The following is a 12,271-nucleotide window of genomic DNA, read 5'->3' as shown; positions in this document are numbered from 1 at the left end:
TAAAATCATTAATTACTTCAATGATGTCCACTTTGACTTAACAATATCGCTGCTGCTGTATTATGATTCAGCTTCCCAATAGGGATCATTCAATTCTACTCAGTCCAAGAAATGTTATTTTGTTTTAACCTTAGAAACATAGACGGAAAGCTCAGCGTGAGCACACAAAGCCATTCTGTCAGGTGCTTGATGTCTCTGGTTAACATTTAACCACTCATATCCGAAGCAAATAACTTGTTGGGCAAGTGGTGTCCCTCTACTGTCCTCGTCTGCATTTAGTTTCCATTGAGATGAACTCAGAGACACAAGCATGGATCAGAATATAAATGAGACAGAGGTAGACTGGGAGTCAGAGGCATTTCCCAAAATGATTAAACTCCATTCACTTATTTCCATTAGTCTCATCCATCCCTCTTTTCTTTCATTGCAGGCTCTGCAGAACCGTAATGAATGACAGACACTACCCCTCTCGCTTTTTAACTGTTTTGAACCATCAAGCCTCAGCTTTTACAGTTAGCAGAGCTACTAGTAGAACACTCGATTGACACAAACAAACCCCACTTTTTATACTAATTTCGAAAATGTGTCTTAATTAAGGTGTTGCAGGCAGCATTCGACGCAGAAAGAGTATGGCGTGAAATGAATCTTAATATGATGCATCAAAAGCAAATGTTATGTAAGACAGTACAAAATAATATATTAGAGCAAGACTCAGTAGCAGGTGAGGGTAGAGAACAGAGAAGAGAACAGAGGAAAAGATAGGAGGTATGCAGTAAACAAAGACACTGTAGGGAGGAGAACAGAGAGAAACACTTTTGAGACAGCCTGGGGGGGCACACCTGCCAATGACTATTATGATTTTTACGATTCACAAATCTGTCTCTAAATATGTCCATATAACTAAGGTTACAGCACATGGGGGTTTACTGGACCACCCAGCAACCTGTTACAATCATACACCCTGAGCAGCAGTAAAGCTGACAGCTTTGAAATTACATCTCAACCAGCTGCTTTGAGTAAGGCTTGGAGAAATATTTAACAATAAGAGGCCCTTGTGGCGCATGCAAACAGTTGCTTACCCTCAGTGTAAACCTCACATATATAACATAGCATATTGCACTGTTAAAACCACTGGCTTTATACATCTGCATTTAAAAGCAGATTTAGTTAGTATATCAACACAGCCTAATCATACTTCAGAGGACATAAAAACACATTTATAACCAGATCCCGCTTGGTGACAGGGTAATATCTTAACGCTCTCTTACAGGCCGGATGTAGAAAACCCCGCTCAGTATCATTATATCTCAGGTTTAAAGTGACCTGTCAATAATGCTGATTGGTAGAGAATGTGGGGACAACCGATATCACTCAACACTGATTAAATCGTGACGATAATAACTGTACAGTACATCACTCATCTATATTCATCGAGCACTGACATGCATCTGTTAAGTAATCACAGCAGGGGAAATATAGACACGGGTGTGAACAACGTCAACAGTATAGTATGATGTGCGGCAGCAAAGCTCAAGCAATTTAAGTAATAGGATTGCTGCTGTTTATATGGCTTGATGTGAATAATGCGTTTAAATCAAATGTTTACAGACGGCAGACGACAGCTTCTCTTATTTTCTGTATGATGATTTTAGTATCATGTGATGTTACAGAGACACCTAGCTAGAACAATTTATCACACCAAAACAAATGTAGTTTATGTTTAATCTGTTCTACAAGACGGGTGACATGACTGCTGTGTTTCCTCCAGCTGTACAGATGGAGGATGGGAAATGGCTGCCTGGCTGAAAAAATGCAGAGGGTAAGTAGACGGAATCAGGGATTTGACTAGATTTTGGAAAGTAAAATGCCATTTTCATCCCACTTTCCTTCTGCTCTTTGCCCTCATTCTTTTTGCGTCATTCATCAATGTTGATGCTCTCAATCTGTCACAGTGATTGCATTATAATTTGCCTAACTTGAGCCATAATGCGCCTCGTAAATGTAATGTTCACTAAAAACCAGATTAACCCTTATGACAGGATGCACAAGTGTATCTGTGCCTGTGTCTGCATATGTGTGTGTAAACAGTATTTGCTTGCCAAGAGCTTTAATCCCACAAGCATATTTTTTAACATTGGACAAAAAAAAACACAATCCCTTCAAACACTGCCAAAGGATGCAATCAGTCATGAGAAGCACATGAACAGGCACAATCAATAAATTGGACACACACAGACACACTTGTACACATATTTTAAACCATGATTGGAGAAAAGACTACAGTATGTGACGGGACCTCATTACAAAAATAAAAACTGCTCTCCCCTAATGAGTAACACCAAGTAACAAATGCCTGGTAGTTACCAACTTTTCTGGATTGGCTTATTATTACCAAAATATATATATTTTTTTTAATCAAAAAGGAGCTGAATAATTTAACCAATCTCAATCCTAATTGTATTCCCTACACACCCAAACGTTCCTGTGTTTTCTGCTGTAAGAAGATTCTCTCTTGCAATGACGACACTTAATAAATCCACCAGTAACAGAACGTGAGGGAGAAACTGTGGAGCTAATGCAAATGTGCTGCTCATTATGCACTTCATGAGTAAAAAATACATTAAATAACAAGGTATGGTTAAAATACTGATAGGTTTAATTGCAGTTGATGCATTTATAATACACGTACTACTGAGATGTTTTTGATTGTTTTTTTTCTTTATCTGTATCTCACATTCTCACTCTGACATTACCAAGCAGGTGATCTCTTGACTCGGTGCAAAAACACAAACCCTCCCTTTCAATCATCTAACATCTCCTACACTGTCAAAGGCTTGACATTTTTCCCTGGAGAGGGAGCTTGGCAGGTCCTCTCCGACAGACAGTCATACAGACAGGTAGGGTTATTAAATATGTATTGCAGAGCAGTGATAGGACACCGGGGGCCATTAGCCATGATAAATATATAATCTAGCTGTGCTACATATTTCAGCCTCCTGGACGAATGGCATCCGCGCATGCAAGCCGTCTGATGAGCATCTCGATGCTTAAATGCATCTCAATTAGACTGAGCGTCAGCCCTCATTTGGTGAGGCAGGGATCGAGATGGAATAGACCAATGTATAAAAGAACGAATGAATAAATAAGCAGTGTGCCAGAGTATGGGGGGGGGAGGAGAGGGAGCTGTGAGAACCTGAACAACAGCAAGCGGGTTTGCTGATAGATTTCGTGTGAGCAGACCCTAAACTTGAATCACTTCTCAACTGTTTTATAGCAAAACAACGTCAGTATATCTCTCACTAACTCTTACTTTTCACTCTCAAGCTGTTTTGTTTTCTTTCTGTACCACCACCCACCTGTTCTCTCCTCTCTCCTGAATACCTTGTTTTCCTAGAAATGCCAGTGTCTCTTCACCACTCCTCTGTCATCCATATTTCCTACCTTTACTAATCATCATGTCATCCCCCTTTCCTTTTCTGCAAGTGGGAAGTCCTTTATTTTCCCAAAACAACTTCCCTGTCTCCCTTCTTGCAAATTAGTTTTATATTTTCCATCTTTTCATCCTCTGTTTGTTCATTCGTCATTTTTCTCTAAACTACCTCTGCCTGGCTCCCTCTCATCTGGCATATGTGTTTTATTACAAATTGAGATTTCAACCCTCTCAAATTACTCTTAACATGAATTTAAAATAATTCAGGCTTTGACTGGAGCCCAAACATCTTCTAAATATTAGCTTTCAAAAAGGTTGTAGGTCAGTCATCTGGTTTTCACATATTGACTGATAATTCAGAGACCTTGTTTGCCTAAATTGATTTGTAGCATTTTGGCATGATGCCCTATACACCTCTTTATCCTGATCTCTTTTCTACCTGTTGTTCCCATCACTCCCCTCCTGTTACTTTCATCGCTTTCTTCCCTCTCGCCTTCCTTTCCTGATGACAGAGTGTGACTCTGATAATGTTGACAGCAAGCCAGAGGGCCCGGGCTGTCGTTGAGGCCCCTTGGGAATCAATCATCTGAGCCAAGATCAATACCAAAGGACCGTATCCTGGACCGGCCACTGACTCGGCTGGCAGCGGTTGACTGATGAGCGGACCCACTGCTACACTGAGCAAAAACAACGTTTTAGGCAGAGCACACAACCATTTAGCATGCACCGCTGCACAAATACTGAAATGCACAAACACACCCAGATATGGAGCCATCAGTCACTCTGAAACAAATACATGCAAATGTGTTGGCCCCGTGTCTGCATGGATGCATTCTCATACACAACCTGCACTATCCATGATATAGCTAAATCTGTCTCGCACAGCCCAGCATGCATCCCGTCTCATTCCCATTCAGACCCATTTCTGTCTGAAACCAAATTTGGTTTACCACAATCACTCACAGCCTTCTTCCAATTCTTCAGTTTGCATGGCAGAGGCCCGATGATGGGCCCCCTTATCGACTCGGTTTCATACAGCAGCACATCATTAGCCCACTGTATTTATCATTGTGTGGTCCTCTGCAGAGGGAACTACCACTTATCACCCCACTACAAGCACATTACACTGACATAACAGCGCTGAACAGTAGTAGGGGGTGCAGAGTGTGTGATCTTTATGTGTACTTTATAGGCTTGATACATATAAAAACATGTGTCTCTTTAAGCCAAGTCTAATGAAAATCAAAAGAACAATAGGCATGGTGGTGGGAAAATTGACACATTAATGACTATGACCCTGCAGCGCTCTGAAAACACTTTCCGCTTATCTGCCTCGAACATTAGGGGTTATTACTTCTTCTCCTTTGGCACACTGCAGGTATTACTGTTGACATTATTATGGATAACACTCTTCTTATATTCACAGGCTACAACTACAGTGTACTGATTTTCTGCTTGCATTAATGTTCATGGATGTTTTCAGTCTGGGCGGATAGGGAATATTAACACCAGGACAGATGACAATCAACAGATACTGCTACAGACTACACATTTTTGCTGGTTAGGTCCATGTTATTTCAGCCTGCTGACTTGAATTGACCTTCACCAGAACATTAATCGGGGCCACTTGTGCTGATTGTAATAATAAAATGGTATCTGAGCGGAACACATCGAGATTATTGTGATGTCAGTGGAGATAAACATAGCAGCACTGAAATTGTTTGTTACAGCATCAGCATCAAACATCCAAAGTGATTTATTTTGTCCTCAATAAAAAAATAGCCACTGAAAAAAAAGACTGTTTTGACAAATAAACAAAGATATACATGTAGTATTAAATTGAACCAAGATGAAGCAACCATTAATGTTAAAGTAGGTTTCCCTTCTTTTTTCTTAGAGTATAACAAGCGAATATCGAAGGTTTAATATTGAAAAATTCACTCATTGTTTCTTTTTAAAGTTTTTGGGAGTGTCATCCTCCATATCGTCTGCTTCCTTAACTTGGAGAGTATAGGTTGCCACGTCATTCCTATATTAACAAAATTGACTTGACCTGAATGTGTGTGTATGATGCAGGAAAGAAAATAAAGCATAGATGAGTAAACAACAGTATGTCCTTTCACCATGTGGCAGATGCTTTTATCCAGAGTGCTTTACTTGCTGTATTAGCGCCACACTTTTATCCACTGTGCTGTATCAAGATAAAGCCTTTGAAGTAAAGGACATCCTTCCTAATCATAAAGTACAGTGGGAACAGCTGCCTGCTCAGTTCTGTAGGTCGGCTGGAATTACTCACTGTAAAATAGACCTTTTAATGCGATCTCAACCTTTAAGTGAGAAGCAACTAATGCTCTGTAGGATTTCACACAGACTGTGGTGGTATTTGTTCGGTACTCTGATTGGTTCTTCACAAAACCGTTAACCCAGCTATTGGTTAGCAACTCAATGCTGAGGCCTATGACAGGGGGAAAAAATGACACACCTTGTCTCTGGAAGAGTTTGCTGCTGACGATTTCAGTCATAGAGGCCACCTTCTGTTTCTGGAGTTTCTCAGGGGGGATGCAGGAATAAAAGTCATGCAGCAACTCACTGAAAAGAGAAAGCAATAGGCAGTGGAATAAATAAACAGCAAGATCATTATATGAAAAAGCATTAGGCATGTTTTCTTGAAAATGAGCACAACACATACTCAGGTTTAATTTTCCCCAGATTATTGAACATATTTTGAGTTTGAACAATCTCCTGATCCCTTTTTCCCACCCTGTAATTGATTCAAAGATCAAAAACAGAACCACGCCTTAGTAACTTCAGCTTTAAACATTTCTCCTTTAAAGTCATGAAATATGCAACCACTGAAAGCACAGCGCAGCATAGACATGGGTAAAGCAGAGTATGAAAACAAATGAGCCAGAGCCTAAACAGGCTTTAATGAAGACACAGGTTTGAATCATCCTACGCCCCAAACTCAATTTTAGAATAATTAAACAGCCGGGTTGCAAGCCCTGATGCCACTTAGAAAGATTGAATGCTAGGAGCATGGCAAACCCTGTGTCTACATTTGTGTATCTCACTTTGTTTCTGTCTCCTTAAGTGATGGCATACAGGCTGCAGCAGCACTGTCAGTAATGGTATTAAAAGCACAACCCCCGCTAACAAACACAACAAAAGGTTTGTTTAACTTTCGGTGTGCATAAGCTGGCATGAGGACGGGCTGGGCCCAGAGGCTGACTTATCCAGCCCAGTAATCCTCTGAGTTGAATGTAATTAAAACCCAAAATGCCAGCATATTCCCACATGGACAAATAACGGACAACTAGAGCAAACAAAACACAGGCAAAGCTGACAATGTCTGCGCTTGTAGACTCGGCGGATCACACCACAGGTGAGTTTACAAGGTGCAGGAATGTGACTATACCGAAGCTGAGACAAGGTTTCGATGTCCACCTATTTTGCACTGATTGTAATTCACACAGCTTGCTTTTAGAAACTCTGCCTGAGGCTATTCGGATCAGGAATGCAATGGGGACATTACTTTCAAGTGTAGATGGCTCAGAATATTTTTGCATGTGGGTAAAGAAACGCAGAATGCAGGAGGCATGTGTGTGTGTGTGTGTGTGTGTGTGTGTGTGTGTGTGTGTGTGTGTGTGTGTGTGTGTGTGTGTGTGTGTGTGTGTGTGTGTGTGTGTGTGTGTGTGTGTGTGTGTGTGTGTGTGTAAGAGAAATTGAATGACAGAAAGTGAAAATATATTCGTTGATTTTGAAACTCTGAGCCCTTCATCACCTTTCTACCTGTGTACTGTATTTGCAAGTTATGGTCTGTGTGGCAGGTGTTAGGTAGCACCTTTGTGACACTGTGTTGACATCGAGCCACTACAGGGACTTAAGTTGGCAGATGTGGATAATCCACAAACACACAAAAGCACACACGGGTCACAGAAAGGTGAAAAGCATAACTGGGAGGATAAGGTTTAAAATGGAACGTTGCTGGTAGGAAAACATCAATTCACATATTTTGGTAAGGTAAAAAGGTCATACCAAGGGAAGGGATTGCTTGAGGTATATATACTGAGGCACAACTGTGTATTGCCAATTTAATTTGGGGTCAAAGAGAGGTTAAACAAGCCATTCCGAGTCATTTTGCTCTTTAGGAGGATGAGAACAAACCTCAGAGAAGAGGTTCAAATGGGTTTAGTTTGATGGTTTCACTGAAATTGTCAATTCACTCAGGAGGAGGTGCAGATTGTGTTTGAGTGTGTGTCCTTGTGTGTATGTCAGTTTGATGAGATTTTTTATCACCTTATATAGAAGGTTCGGCTGAACCAGGATGGAAGGTGTGGGACAGAAGGACGGGGGTCACTGAAGAAAGTCAATACTAAAACCTCAGCTGAACTGAAAGCTCCCTATATCCCCTCTGTTAGTGTCACTGAATGAGACCAAAGATAAGGAGCTGGTGTGTGTCTGTGTGTTGGTGTGTCTCTGTGTTTAAAGGCAAGCTTACCTGAGAAGTTTGGCATCAAACACTTTCTCAACATCATGCAGGACTGTTGGCAGGTACTTCAGAGCAGCAACCTGATGAAACACACACACACACACCACAAGTAAACACTGTTAAAAAGTTGTCTTGAAATCCAGAGGAAGATGGTGGGGAACAGAAGGTGACTTTGCCATCAAAAAACCTCTGATCAGAAGTGTGAGAAAATATCAGTTGTATGTTTTACAGGGCCACTAGTTCATCTGCTTAACTTTCTGTGACTCCGTTTGTATGTCTTTAAGCAACAGAAAAGTGATCACATAAGAAGTGTGGGATTTTCAAAGAAGAAGATAATCAGAAACAGGTAAAAAATATGTATATTTTATTTAAATTCCGTTCACTGCACTACTATGTATATAATATCCTGCTTTATATTTTGTTAACTCCAATAGTGTTTACTTGTCCGACGAATATTTATGTTCATAGTCGAACTGCATATATATATATTTATAATACTGGTTTATTTTTATTTATATTTCTTCTTTATGTTCATACTTTAGAATTGTTTATTTCTTTTTTTAATTTTATTTTCTACTTGTGCAATGACTTGTATTGTATTATGCTGGTGCAACACCAACATTTCCCAGTCTGGGATTAATAAAGTAATTCTTATCTTAATTCTTATCTTATCTTAAATATAAGAAACAATTGAGCATAAGAATGACAAAAAGGTCAAAATCAGAGCTAGGTGATGGATAGAAAAATGGTGTTCCAGGTGAAGACGCATGATTACCCTGAGCAGCAGAGTGGTGGTGTAGTCGGTTCTCATCAGGCTGTTGATGGACTCAAAAAGCCTCCTCAGCGAATCTTCAAACTCCGCCTGCTCCTTCCCCTCGTACAGCCTAGGAGGAGGAGGAGGAGATCAATGGAAATGCAACAGGAGAAGTGAATGATTTTCTGATGAATGAGGCAAACATGACGTGACATGATTAGAAAGGGAAATTGAGTAAAGGATGGCGGTAGGCTCTGAAAGATGAGAGAAAACAACAGGGAGGAGAATAATCAGTGAGGGTGGAGAGAAAATAAGAGACGTATCAAAACAAAGATAGCTGACAAGAAACTCAAGCTGGATATAGATGAAGGCAGAATTATTTTTAAATGTTTTTAGCAACAAAGATATGTAAAACATATTGAGTGTGACGCACAAACTAGTCAGTAAATTAATAACCTAAATAATAAAATATGAATAATGTAAATTTGATGGTTCACAGTTTCACTTTCTTTCACGATTACTTGTCAAACCAGAGCTAGTTTTCTATCTCAGTGAGTGATCAAGCTACAGGGGAAATGACTCCTAGATTATGTGTTTTTATGGAAATGAGGAGACAACTGAATTGGTTGAAGGTCCTCACTACTTCCTTTAATAATATGGTTAAAATATATTCAAAGTGGAGTTGCTATACACTTAGAGCTTAACGTCAGTATTCTATTTTGCATATAAAGTTGTAAGACAAAGAAGTCATACTGGCATAGAGCAGACTTCTTATTCAATATGCTAAATATCAAAGTGCTGCTGCAAAATAATGCAGTATTATGTTGACAAAGTAAAGTAAACATTGATAAGCACCAGCTGCAGTGATTATTACAACCATCCTCTGACCTCTGAAAGAAAACTGGATGATCTTTGTTGCTGCTTGCCACATCACAAACTAACACCCACATATTCCATCCCCTCACTTTAACTCCCTCCACCCCAAGGAAACATCTCCCCCCCCCCCCCCAATCTCACTATCCCTGTGTGATTCAGTGGAGCTTTGCAGTTATTAATTAAAATAGAAGTTTCGGGTTCTGGAGGGAAGGATTAGCATGTGGCACACAGCAAATGTAGCATGTGCGGGGAGGGATTATGCGGTAACACACAGCGTATTATCACTGGGTGCTTTGCAAAGTACAGTTATGATGACAGACCCAGTGTCCTGCTTAATCCACAGGCCCTGTCTGTGCATGAATGTGTGTGTGAGTGAGTGTGAGAGGCTGTCTAGAGGCATCAGGTTCAGTGATGGTGTCATAACACGAGGTTGAGCACTCACATATATATATACAGTATATGTACACTTCACAAGCATACACCCGTAGCGTACCATGGTAATCCAACTTGAAATATGTGTATGGAAATAACAGCCAAAGTAACCATAGGCTTCTGTTACAGCTTAGCTTTGCTCACATATACACAAACACACACATCAAGCACACTCACACACACACACACACAAAAGAGCAATAACACATATACATTAGACAGCTCAGCCAACAAATACTGAGGATAGACAGAGAGAGAGGCATGAAGGGCAGGGTATCAACAGGGGGATGGAAATGGAGTGAACGACCCTGAAGAAAGTCTAAAAAAGGCTTCTCATTGAAAACAGAACAGATGTCATATATAATAAAATCCTAACCGCATTAATAAGAAAAGATGTTGATATTAGAAACATCCTTATTTTGTATGTGAAAAGGTCAACGCTGTGTGCTTTCGCTTTGGAGAGGGTGAGTATTTGTTTGAAAAAAGAGGAAGGAATTCAAGGTAAGGTAAACCTAAAGATGAGGTAAGGGATGGTGAGAAGGGGACGAGGAGAGGGTAAGACAGGCGGAGAAATATAGAACATAGCAAGTGCTCCGGGGAAGCAAAAGGGAAACAGACTCACCTGATGAAGTAGACTACGGGGAAGTAATGTGAAAGCTGCAGGGCGTGAAGGACAGAAAGAAAGTGAAGGAAAAGAGCAAAATCTAGTACAGCGTGCCTTACATATTTTTGAAGCAAACATCACACGTTTCTAGTAAAGTTTGCATGAACACAAAGTCAGTTTGACAAGCCAATAAATCTTCAGTGCCGCCTATTTAACTATTTATGACTGGTAGTCTTGATGATGATGGAACCTTACATATTCACCTGCAGAACCAGTGGCTACCATGAATACCCAATTCTGTGTTGGCATGACAAGGCCTCAGAGGAGGAAAATGTCAGCGTGAAAACTTTATATGCAAGAAGAAGTTATCGGCTGCAGGTAGGTGGGGGGCGAGAGATAGAAGAAGAAAAGAGGGAAGGGAGAGAGTTTTATCGGTTCAGAGATACCCAGGGGAGACTGGGGACGGAAGCTCAGTCAATCCAGGAGCAGTGGAGCACGCAAACACACAGGTTAGTGGACAGTTGCACATGCACACGCACACACACACACACACACACACACACACACACACACACACACACACACACACACACACACACAATAAGCAAACAAAAAAATCCAGCACATTGATAGAAAAACACACTAATTTCAACAAAGCCGTCATTGCCCTCGAGAAGATTAAAAAGACAGACCTTCATTGACCGTTTTATATAGAATAACAAACAAATGGACCCACCGAACACAAAACCACTAAAACCTCATTCCTAACAAAGGCTTACACCAAAACTATTCAAACTTAAATGTTTTATTCTTTCACAAACAAGCACTTAGTTACGCACACATCTGTCTTATTTATCACACACACACACACACACACACACACCCACACACAATCATGTTTCTGATCAGTTTTTGCGCTGCAGTTATTTAAAATGTCTCTTGGCTCAGCACAGTGGGTGTCATAAGTCTCTCTTTGCAGGAACTTTGTCTGTCTGGTGTTTTGTTGGCTGCCCATTCAGCAGCCCTGCCCTGACATTAGCTCTAATTCGGACGCTGTACTTCATCATCAATGCTTATTAGCAACAATAGTGCTTTAATCAGCAGCCTGCTCACAGAACTGTCTAAACCGATTACTCCTGCTGAGTCACTGGGCTCTGCGTGCGTTCAAGAATGTCTATTTGCATTATTGTGGGTCCAAAAAGAGATGAACAGCTACTAAAATAATGGTCAGTACACGAAAAGGTACACTCACTGGGAGTAGAGCATGCGTGATCGGACGATGAACTTGAAGATGTACTCAAGGGCTTTGAGGGTTCTGAGGATGGGCTCACACTGTTCGCCTCGGCTGGACACATCCAGATACCTCTTCAACACCGACATCAGCTTCCTGGGAGAAATTGATATTTAAAATTGAATGAGGAGAAAGTAAGAAAGGTAGAATGGGAAACAGAATCCATACATAAGGGGATGGAAAGAAGAAAATTAAAATCATCCAGTCAGAATAGTCCCTCCTTTTCTGACGTTCCACAGGTTGGAAAATTAATCACCAACTCCATTTTCACTTCCATAGAGCAGAAAGACGGAGTTCAACAGAGTGAGAGTGAAAGACACAGAGAGAGAGAAAGACTGGCAGAGAGGTTGAGGTGGAAAAATGGCAAAATAGTATTTCACACCTCAACAGATGTA

General features: G+C 40.6%; 1 protein-coding gene across 1 annotated transcript in view; it reads right to left on the bottom strand.

Moving 5' to 3' along the window:
• The window catches only part of LOC134859577 (dedicator of cytokinesis protein 2), a 90,176-nt gene that overhangs the window by 60,379 nt on the left and 17,526 nt on the right, over positions 1–12,271 (bottom strand). The window contains exons 21-24 of the mRNA XM_063876117.1: positions 11,838–11,972; positions 8,695–8,803; positions 7,929–7,999; positions 5,913–6,019 (exon numbers count right to left, since the gene is read on the bottom strand). Coding sequence (XP_063732187.1) covers positions 5,913–6,019; positions 7,929–7,999; positions 8,695–8,803; positions 11,838–11,972 — 422 coding nt within the window. The remainder of the gene's footprint in view (positions 1–5,912; positions 6,020–7,928; positions 8,000–8,694; positions 8,804–11,837; positions 11,973–12,271) is intronic.

This window comes from Eleginops maclovinus, chromosome 23 (genome assembly GCF_036324505.1).
Source record: "Eleginops maclovinus isolate JMC-PN-2008 ecotype Puerto Natales chromosome 23, JC_Emac_rtc_rv5, whole genome shotgun sequence".
In the NCBI taxonomy this organism is placed as follows: Eukaryota; Metazoa; Chordata; class Actinopteri; order Perciformes; family Eleginopidae; genus Eleginops; species Eleginops maclovinus.
The sequence above is the reverse complement of the archived record's forward strand: the minus strand, read 5'-3'. Positions and strand labels throughout refer to the sequence as shown.